This window comes from Tripterygium wilfordii, chromosome 5, assembly GCF_013401445.1.
Source record: "Tripterygium wilfordii isolate XIE 37 chromosome 5, ASM1340144v1, whole genome shotgun sequence".
NCBI lineage: Eukaryota > Viridiplantae > Streptophyta > Magnoliopsida > Celastrales > Celastraceae > Tripterygium > Tripterygium wilfordii.
Window position 1 is genome coordinate 12,791,867 of NC_052236.1, and position 10,507 is coordinate 12,802,373.

The window sequence follows — 10,507 nt, forward strand, 5'->3', positions numbered from 1 at the left end:
TTAAAAGAACTCTATCCAAGACTATTATGTCTTGAGCATTTTGTTCCTGGTTAGATTAGTTTATGGAACAGAACAAGCTTTCCCCACACGTCCTCTTTTTTTTTTTTCGTTACCCTATTTGTTTCATTATGTTGAAATTACTTCCTCATTTCAGACTGACAGACTGTAGCGCTTCTTTTAGATAAGATGGTGGATGTTTTGGGGAGGAACTCTCAGCCATCAACTCCGTTTGAGGCATCAGAGATGGCAGATATCATTGATTTCCTGTACGATTAACATTTCCTCCTTAGTCGAAGAAAGAATATATATATATACACTCTAGTTTTACCTCTTTAGTAGTTGAGTTTCTATGAGACTATGACCCTTGTGTTATTCAGCCATCACGTTGTCCACTATGAAGAGCAGGGAGGGCCTGTTCAAGCTAACAGCAAGCAAGCCCAGACCAGAGATCCTGGCTCTTTTTGGGAGAGTAGCTGAAACTCTTCGTCCAGATGGAGCACATTTTCTCTCTCACTTAAGACCGGATATGAATTCTTCAATTTATGCTGCTACACACCCAGAGCTGATCCAGAATCCCTCTGGACTGTTGGGGTTGTGCATTTCTCAAAAGCTTATCATTGGCATTTAAGTGGTAGTTAGTTAGATCTTTTTACATATGAATGACTCCATGGCAAGGTTGTCTCATGGGTTCAAACTAGGGGTGAAAACAGTTGGTCTATGCTTGATGTAAAATACGAAGAATGAAGAGTTGGAACTATCAACTATATTGAGAAATATATAGACTCGTCTGTTGCAACATTATCTAAATTAAGTTTCTGAGCATATCTGGGTCTTTTGTGCCCTCACAATCGAACAGACTAATAATACCAATGAAGCTTCACAAGATCAAGATGGTCCTCCTTTCCTTCTTGGTGAGACCTAAACCGATATTTGTCAGATTCAAGTTGATCATCCATATAGCATTCGAGCTCTAATTGGCAAAGGCAAATCATGAATTCATGATGACTAGTAATATTATCTAGTAATGTTAACCTCGGAGGGTGCTCTCATTGTCCATCCTAGGGAACAGACAGGGCCATTATCATCAAAATATAAATTGAGAGCAATGTCTCAGCTACATATTACATGCAAAATCAAGATTGTAGTTTACGGACATTTTGGGATAACATTCATAAATCTTTATCGCTAAACTGCAACCTTGGACTCAATATAAAGTTAATTGAATTTTCCCATGTAACATCAAAAAATTACTTAGAGCCAAATTATCCAGGTTTCCGTATCAAATAGAAACACAAGGTAACGACACCATTGGAATTGATTTCTTCCTCAACTAACAACTGAATCGTCTGAGATGAATAGACTGATGCACTTAATCGAGAAACACAGTATGGAATGGAATGCAAAGCAAAGCAAAGCCTTTCAAAAACATCAAAACAGAGCCAAATTTTCCCATTAAGATTTGTCTCCCGCATATTCAATACATCATTATCAGAGACTCAAAAGCTTGCGTCTTGAAGCCAAGCAAAACTGTTGTTCAACACCCAAATTAAACATCTCAGTTAACTACACATACAAGAAACCATAAAAGACACATCATTATAATCGATGTGATCAACATATAAGATCTGAACAAACAAAACGCACTTATCTTTTAAGCCTCTCCACCCGCTGATTGAGCTGCTCGATCCTGACTACCAGATTAGTAATCGAATACAGGAGCAAGTAGAAAATCAAAGCGGAGGCGATCAGTAACGCGTTTCGCTGGCTCTTGATGATAGATTTCTGGTGGCGGAGGTGCTCTGACGGAGTGCAGGAGTCACCCTCGCAGCTCGGCCGCGTCTCGTACTTCCAATAGATGTCCATAAGCAGAAACAAACAGAAAGGCACCACCGAAAGGAACGGCTTGAGGAGGTTGCGAGTAACAGCGGTGAGGCCCCTCCGGAGGCCGTCGAGGCCAGGGATCGTGAGGAGGAGGACCATGATGGCCTCTGCAGCCGCTGCGTAGCCTAAAACAACCCACTCGAGAGGCATTGCCGTGAAATGGAATCTGGAAACCCTAGAATCTGCTTTTCGTAGCAAAAAATTCCTTCGCGGAGCGTGGAGAGAAATTGGAGGGAGAGAGATGTATGTAATCTGCGACGGTTATACGTGGCAAAAGGTCGCTGTTTTTATATTTGATTTATAGTTTTTCTTCGCAAAATATTTTATTGGATATGGATTTTGTTTCCCTTAGTTAGATCCAAATCAATCCAAACCCAAAGCCCACGTCAATCTTCCAATCCATACAAACACAGGCCCAAAGAAGGAATGGGATCAAGCAACGAGAACTCCGACCCAATAACACCAAAAATGTTGCAGTCGATGGGGAATTTAGAATCCAAATCATATGAAAAGATAGAAAACAGTTGTGAATTCATATAATTATCCATTCATATAGCCACATTTTGATGGGACTTGGATCATCATATATAAACAATAACAAAGCGTAGCCAGCGATTGGAATCTCTTAGAATTAGAGTATTATTATTTATTATTATATACAGAGTTCATTCCTTCTTTCAACTCATCACACATGCATTCATCTCTCACATGCACTTACATTATACAACACTTGAGCACTAGCCCCTTTTGATCAATTCGTGCCTCTTCATTCCCTGAAATGGTGCTTCAATCAATACAAAATACTATAACATCCAAAGATATAGTGACAGGGCTGACAGCCATAAGAGAATCTATGTGATGGAATCCAAGTATTTGATTTGATATCCCAAGTACAAAAACCCTAAACCAGGTATTACTCCATCAGTCCATCTAAACATAAATGTAGAAAAGACGTTAAGAAAATCATACAGAATGGTTTGGCCATGCACAAGATAGAGACAATAGTGATCTCCTCTGAAAAGTCGAGAAATTTTAAGTATGAGGTACAAAGAGGAGAAGAGGGGCGTGGTCTTAAAAACATGGATGCAAGGGATACAAAAGGTGTGGAAACTATAAGATTTTAGATTTGTGGCAAATGAGAATTTACATAATGAGTCCCAATTACTTTACTTATTCATTATAGTGAATCCAAATTATTTAAGAATAACTGAATAAGGCTTTGCGATGATAATGACAAATAGAGAAATGATATGACAACAATAGTGAGATTTGAGTATTTGACACACCTTCAGGAGGCTGAGCTAGCTTACGGTTTTGTGGAGACATCATTTCTTTCTTCAACTGCGTCAATATGTCTTCCAATGTACATTCCCTTTGCCAATTAGCAAGCATGGGGAAAAGACTTGGTTCAACCTAGGAAGTTGGTCATCCATGAACCCATATTCAACTATTTCAAAAGAATGAATGGCATAAAAAGGAATTTCACTCACCACTCCACTTTCCTGGTTGATGCATGTCATGTTTATCCGAGTTTGGAACCTTACACTAGGTGGATTGTCAGGATAATCCTTGCCGCAGAACAATTTCAACTGGTAAATGCGCCCCTCGTGAACAGTCTGGCAACAAAGCAAACAGATCGATATCATTTTCTCTATTCAAGATATACTGAAAAGTATAGAAATACTGTTTACAGCAAAATTCAATCCGGTCTCAATGCAATACAATAGATAGTGTATCCAAAGAAATTTCCTTAAAAACCGCAGAACTTGAAGGGAGGATTTCATAGACCAAATTGAATGCTTTGATGCCATATTTGGACATGCCAGGAAGCGTCGACAATTTGCAAACACACAGAGCATTGACAATTCCATACACTCACTTTTCAATGATTTCCAAGAAATTTGATTCATATCTCAAGCTTCTTTCTTGAAATCAGTTCTTGTTTGAGGCATCATTTCTATGGTTTTACTGACAATGGGTGCTTAAGCAACCATTTGGAGAAGGGCTTGTATGTCTTTACAGCACAGAAGTAAAGATATGGAATATTTATTGTTAGCTAGAGTGAGTCACATCTTTTTCTTTCAATTCTTTGAATGTCCATTAGCACTATTAAAGCAGTTTCCAGTGAGCCCAAAATTGTGGAATTTCCGTATATAACGTTCTATTTCCAGACCTGTCGGCCAAGGCTGAAACCCTCTTCTATGGAAAGAACTTCTAAGGGTATGAGGTTATCTAATTCATGCCATTGGGTTAGAAGACATAGCTCATATTACAATTATATTAGGGCTTAAGGTGATAAAATCTGATAGGAGCTCCTAGAGTTGTTCATGCTTAATTCAGCACCAAAACCCTGATTCAAATTGGTCCTAAAGCTAATTGTCCGATTGGTAATAATTTTGTTCCTTAAATTCATGCCCAGTTAATCCCAACTCTACCTTTTCTTGAACGAGAACTCAAGAGAAGGCATTTGAATCCAATATAGTTCAAGCATACAAGCATACGATGTTAGTACATCTCTTCACCTTTCATATCCAGTTAAACATGTAATAATTAATATAGTAAAAGATGCAGAGATGTAAGCACACAAGGGTAAGAAGGGTGCAAGATAATAGCAACAACAAACAAAGAAAATGACATACGTTGGGAGGACCAATAATAGTTCCTGTCCAGGACTGCATTAAAATATCATCAGCATCATCCATGCCATAGCTGACTGTTCCATTATTAATTCCCTTTTCTCCTCTTTCAAGCTCCTCCAATAATCTGAAATTCCTAGGAACTGCAAAATGATGGCAAAATTCAGCCACATTATTATAACCATGTACTGTATTCGAGAATCGTGAAGAAAAAAATAATGATAGGGACCAATAAAACAATATTATGGCCAGACAAACAAGTTTCAAAATATTTTATTTCAGAAGTTGATAAAGAACCGAAGGTTCAATTGCCTATATTTACCAAAAAATGATACTACTTCCATCAGGGAAATGTCATACATTATTTGAGTGTAAGACTAAGTGATACAACTAACATGAACAATATCACATACCCAATTAAAGTTCACATCCCAGCAAAATATCCAGAACTATTATGCATCTAATGAACAATTTTGATGAAACATATGTTGCTATGGTGTTCCTGAATGGATGGTCCTTTGCTAATAAAACGCATATGATTCTATAATTCTTGTTCAGATCTTTATTCTTAAAAGGCAGCTTTCCAAGTAGACATACTAGATTTATAGTCTAAATGGATCTCAATGCTATACATTCAGCCTCTTCAGTGCTAGCACAATGAAAATAAGCACCACGCAGAATATAAATGAGGCATTCCTCACTTGGTTATATCAACACATGAAGGGTTCAAGTCCTCTCTGTACATGTTTCCCAAGTTACACAGTACTACGTTGTCTAGATTGTTCAGAACTTAATCTTCACATACGGCATATATTCAATGTTAGCTGTGCAGTGTGCACCAAAGGATTCAGGCATGCTTGTGTCTGTTTATAATCCATTGATCCCATAGAGAAAAACCTAAGTGATCAGAAAAAGTACACCCAAATAATTTGAATCTGAAATTACCAAGTTGGAGGTACCAAGTTCAAATCTCACTCGTTTTGACAGGGGAGTACGGCCACTCATGTAGCTCAAGGCCAGTGCAACTCTGATGAGACAAAAATACTAAAGCAAAGAGAGAGAAATCTAAGCAACTACAACTGTTCTGACTGGATTAGTCTCATTTTGTAGGAGACCAACATACAAGCAGATCCATTTAACAACATTATGAAGGGACCTAATGAACTCTTTCTCTTATTAGGTAACTTGACACAAAATGAACCTCCTACTCCATACGATACCTAACCACTTTAAATTCTCCATGAAGCAAGCGTAAGTATGCTTAAAGCTGCAACAATATGCTTAGTCTACCACGTATATTGAAGAACAGTATGAGATTGCAAGGGAAGGGGCAGGGAATTGAGGTTGGATGCCAATGAAAGAGCAAATTTTTCAAGGAAGTTTATATCTAAAGCCACCAAACTACAAATTCTAATTACTCACACCTCCCGAGACACATGCCAAAACATCCAGAACAGTTACACAATGGCTTTTTGTGTCTCTCATTACAATCTATTATTTGGTTTAATTGATATGATTGAAGAAACAGATTATTAAAGCACATAATGTGGCAGAGTTCTTCGTTGAAGACCTTCATTAACTAAAAAGCTCTCTAATACCATTCTACCCATCAAAAGGCAAAAAAAACACCCATGAATTCAACTCAAACATCAAACCATTTCAAGGACTCAAAGCCTCCAAACTTACAGAAGCTAAAATCCAAAGAAGTCCAATTGAAGAATATAAGATCAGAAAACACCAAACCACGTAAACGAATAGAAACTATGAGTGCAATTGCGAAAAAAGGAAACCCAATAAAGCAAGTGAATTGAATATAGAATAAAACTACGGTGTCCAAAAAGTTTACTCACCAACAACACTAGATCCTTCAGAGCCCATTGTTGGATATTGAAGCTTAGAGAGTCGAAGAAAAAGACTAGGGTTTCTAATAGATCGTTTCTGGTTTCAATTGCAAATGAAGAGACTGGTGATGGTGAAGAATGAAGACAGATGGTCGAAATCCAAAAAGTAGAGTGATAAAATGTGTTTTCAGTTTCACCCTCGACACGTTAGATTATAGCAACCACACACTGGACCCTGAACTATACAAAATAGCAAATACACCCCTTCTCCTTTCTCTTCTTAAATTTAAACCCTAAAATCTTGACTGATTGGTCTTTCCTGGTTCGACCAAAAAAAACCCTCCCTTTTGCCTCCTCTCTTATCTACTAGGAGATCAACGAAAATGGTAATAATTCTGCAACCCTTCGTCGTTAAATCTTTATTGTTTTCATTGATTGACTGTATAATTGTTTATTGCTTTGTTTCGCAGACGGTGGAAGCAGTGAACCCCAAAGCCTACCCACTCGCAGATGCGCAGCTCACAATAACAATTATGGATCTTGTCCAACAAGCTGCTAACTACAAGCAGCTCAAGAAGGGTGCCAATGAAGGTATTTTCAGTTGGATTCAAATACAATTTTTTTGTGGTTTACTCCTCTCCGTTTAGTCCCTGATTTCATTTTGGTTTTTGGATGGTTTTGAATACAGCGACGAAGACCCTGAACAGAGGTATCTCTGAGTTTGTGGTGATGGCTGCAGACACCGAGCCCCTTGAGATTCTCCTCCATCTTCCTTTGCTCTCTGAGGATAAGGTAATATTATACTTCTCATATGTTTGCTCGTGTTTGTGGATTTAACTAATTTTTTCTTGGGGAATGCTGATGATGGTTTCAATTTAGATTTAGAATTTATGATATGTAATGTAAATTTAAGTTCTGGTGTTATCTGGAACAGTATCAAATGCATCTATAGTAATGCTCTGAATTATGAAAAGTATTATGATCATGTGACTGATTTGATGAGCCAATTATTATGTTCTGTAGTTGTGAATTTTTGAACTACTGAACTTGCGGTCGTTACAGAAACAAGTTGATATGTTTTTGTGGACATTTCTTGCATGGAGAGATTAGATTAATTTGTGCCTAACAAGTCATAACATCCATCATGCCTAAAGTTTATTTGTTTATTATTCGCTGCTGCAAGAAAAACGGAAACCTTCATTCAAATTGTTACAACCAATAATTGTATATGATAATTGATTTTAGGTTTTGCTTCCTTCTATTTTCAAATGGTCTGGTTGGTGTTTCATAACCTTAAAAGCTTGAATCTGGCAGAACGTACCTTATGTATTTGTTCCTTCAAAGCAAGCTCTTGGTCGCGCATGTGGAGTCACAAGACCTGTCATTGCGTGTTCAGTTACATCTAATGAGGGTAGCCAATTGAAATCCCAAATACAACAGCTCAAGGTACTAGCTAGCTTTCTATATTATCGATTTCGATTTCACCTTCTTCACATTGATTTCCCTTCTCTTTGGTCTGATGCAGGACGCCATCGAAAAGCTCTTAATCTAAGTTTATGAACGCACGCCATCAGTGTGGCGGGCCTCTTGGATTGGAGTTGTTGCCTTTGGAGGCTGAGTGATGAAGTTGTGCTTCAAGAGGGTGGAAGCTTTGAATTACAACCTCAAACTTCATAGAATTGGATTAATCTATAGCTGGTTTAATTGCTGTTTCGAGATAGTTTCAATTGTTACATTAAATTTTGCTTGCGACATGCTGTTTACTCTAATTTTTTTGAAATAAGGGTTTAGGAAGGGGACAAGACTCGAACCCACGTTCTATCGGGTGGGTCGGTCACTTAAATGCAACGTGATTGTTGTTCATGGTTTTTCTGAAATTCTGGTGGTGTTTTTCAAAATTAGCGAGATGTGTTTCTGTGCAACTGATCGGAGTAAGACTATACGTTTTGTCTCTCTGGAGAAGCAACCTTATCGAAATCGCATGTGCCGACCTGATTCTCCTTGGATTTGTCCATGCCAGCCAATATTCCCGTATTTGAGTGAGGAAGAATGCCTGACCTAACACAAATGGTATGCATTTGCCTAGTTAAGAAAATACAATTCAAAGTAAGAAAATTATATTTGTTTTCATTTGTGCCATGTTCCCATCACTGATTCACCCAAAAAAAAAGAAACTTTTGACATTTATTCTCAATCTTTTCTATTTCTACCTATGAACCAAGATTGAGAAAATTTGTTCGTTTACAACAAATTAAAAACCACTGTAGGAAAAGTTAAGAATAAGCAATATTTTCTTTTAGAAATCAAACAGATTCGTCTTAAGACAGAAAGGTAAGCAAAAGGGTCACTCGCAATGAAAATAGGAATTCCATTTTCACAGGCCAATCGATGAAAATGTTCAAGCATTCTTCAAGTATTGAAGGCAAACAAGAATGAAGAGTTATAAATGTAAAGAAAACTGTGCAAATAGGAATTCCATTTTCGCAAACCAATCAATGGAAATGTTAAAGCATTGATGCAAACAAGAGTGAACGGCTACAAAACTAAAGGAAAAGGAGAAAATTGAAAGGCAAGTTAATAGAAGCTTTTGGATTCCAATTAAAAATAGTAGTAGAAATTAAAAAGACAATATACAAAAATCTCTTTTGATACCAGAAATCGAATTTCTGGTTAAAATTAGGCCTAGAAGTGGAGGAGGAGAGAAATTCAACGGTGGTGATTCATTCTTTGGCAGCGAGTCTCTGGGACTCCAAGGAATCGTACCTGGCTCCCAGCATCATCATCACCTTGAACTCCTCAAAATCGATCATGCCGTCTCCGTCGCTATCGACGCCGCTGATCATCTTCCGGCACTCCGCGATCGAGCACTCATCTCCGAGTCGGCTCAGTACCTTATGCAGCTCCTCCGCAGTTATCGAACCGTTGCCGTCGATGTCGTAGACGGAGAAGGCGTCTTTGAGGTTCTCCAAGGCCTCGTTGTTGTCGATTCCCTTAGTGTTGAGCTCGACGAACTCGTCGAAGTCAATATATCCGTCACCGTCAGCGTCGATCTCCTTGATCATCTTCTGCAACTCCTCCTCCGTGGCCAGCCTGGCCTAGGCTGGACATAATGGATCCGAGCTCGGCCGAGGAGATCTTGCCGTCGCCATTGACGTCAAATTTCTTGAAAACAGCCTCCATCTCCTCGATCTGAGATCTGTGCCTGGGCTCTCTGGTGGTGGGAGACAGGGATCCGTTGGGACTCTCGTGATTGGAAGAGGAGGTGCTGTTGGTCCCTTTCTTCTTGCGATGGAAGAGAGCGCCGAATCCCATTGTCTTGAGTTTGTGGATTGAATGAAGAAAAGGAATTGGAGAGATTGAAAGTGAAGAGAAAATAGGGAGAGATTGATGGAATCCAAACAGAAACAGAAACAGAAACAGAAACAGAAACAGGTGTATATATTTCGTTTATTTTTTAATTAAGACTATTTTTGGGAGGAAGTTCAGGCGTGATTACTACTTGTTAGGTATACTGTTTTTATTCCGTTTGTAGTAGTAATATTTATTATAAGAAATTATTATTAGGAACTCGCATGGAAAGTTCTGTGAGTATGATATGACTAGGGACAGTCTGTTACGCGCCAATTAACCGACACGGTTTCTGAGTCATGCGAACCACTCGTTCACGAGAAATGGGATGGTTAACATCACGTGAGTGACACGTTTTATGTTATTATTTTCGTTTTTTAATCCCAGACAAATGGGCCATCGAGCCCATTCATTTCCTATCTTTTTGGACTCCACAGAATGCGGGACTAACAACTCTGCACCTCTTGGCCCATAGCAATAGGTCAAGTCTTGAGATTATTTGATTCATTTGATTTTGTTCTATTCAGTAACGGAGAAGGCTGAATGTAAGATTTCTGTAAATTGAGGTATGCTGCTAGTTTGTAATTTCAATTGTGGCATTTGGCAATAATATTAGTTGTGGAATGTTTTTTTTTACCTTTATATACAATTAGATCAATTGTATCTATCTTGACCGGAGAATGAAAAGAAATATTTTTCTTTTATGTGGGCAAAGACTAAATCCATTGTTTAGGTTCATCATTTAAAAGAAAAAGGGACAAAAAAAAAAAAAACAAAAACTGCAGTTGAATGACAGCTTGT

General features: G+C 38.3%; 4 protein-coding genes and 1 pseudogene across 5 annotated transcripts; 2 read left to right on the forward strand and 3 right to left on the reverse strand.

Annotated features, from left to right (window-relative positions):
• Positions 1–101: 101 nt before the first annotated feature.
• On the forward strand, positions 102–1,582 carry LOC119999057. The gene is made up of 2 exons (XM_038846559.1): positions 102–266; positions 378–1,582. The coding sequence occupies exons 1-2, from the start codon at positions 194–196 to the stop codon at positions 626–628; spliced, it is 324 nt and encodes a 107-aa protein (XP_038702487.1). The 5' UTR covers positions 102–193; the 3' UTR covers positions 629–1,582.
• On the reverse strand, positions 1,425–2,149 carry LOC119999055. The gene has a single exon (XM_038846558.1). It carries the CDS (start codon positions 2,029–2,031, stop codon positions 1,645–1,647), a length of 387 nt encoding a protein of 128 aa, XP_038702486.1. The 5' UTR covers positions 2,032–2,149; the 3' UTR covers positions 1,425–1,644.
• A 238-nt stretch (positions 2,150–2,387) lies between these two features.
• Positions 2,388–6,536, reverse strand: LOC119999053 (ubiquitin-conjugating enzyme E2 variant 1B-like). The gene is made up of 5 exons (XM_038846555.1): positions 6,368–6,536; positions 4,521–4,660; positions 3,372–3,497; positions 3,168–3,294; positions 2,388–2,654 (listed from the first exon to the last, which is right to left on the reverse strand). The coding sequence occupies exons 1-5, from the start codon at positions 6,393–6,395 to the stop codon at positions 2,596–2,598; spliced, it is 480 nt and encodes a 159-aa protein (XP_038702483.1). The 5' UTR covers positions 6,396–6,536; the 3' UTR covers positions 2,388–2,595.
• A 61-nt stretch (positions 6,537–6,597) lies between these two features.
• On the forward strand, positions 6,598–8,259 carry LOC119999054 (NHP2-like protein 1). Of its 2 annotated transcripts, none has more exons than XM_038846557.1 (5): positions 6,598–6,744; positions 6,829–6,949; positions 7,047–7,150; positions 7,703–7,804; positions 7,884–8,259. In XM_038846557.1, the coding sequence occupies exons 1-5, from the start codon at positions 6,742–6,744 to the stop codon at positions 7,908–7,910; spliced, it is 357 nt and encodes a 118-aa protein (XP_038702485.1). In that variant the 5' UTR covers positions 6,598–6,741; the 3' UTR covers positions 7,911–8,259. The 2 variants fall into 2 exon arrangements, with proteins under 2 accessions (XP_038702485.1, XP_038702484.1); XM_038846556.1 differs by having other exon boundaries at positions 6,602–6,744; positions 7,673–7,804.
• Positions 8,260–8,836: 577 nt separating this feature from the next.
• Positions 8,837–9,870, reverse strand: LOC119999052 (annotated as a pseudogene).
• Between the last annotated feature and the right edge of the window lie 637 nt (positions 9,871–10,507).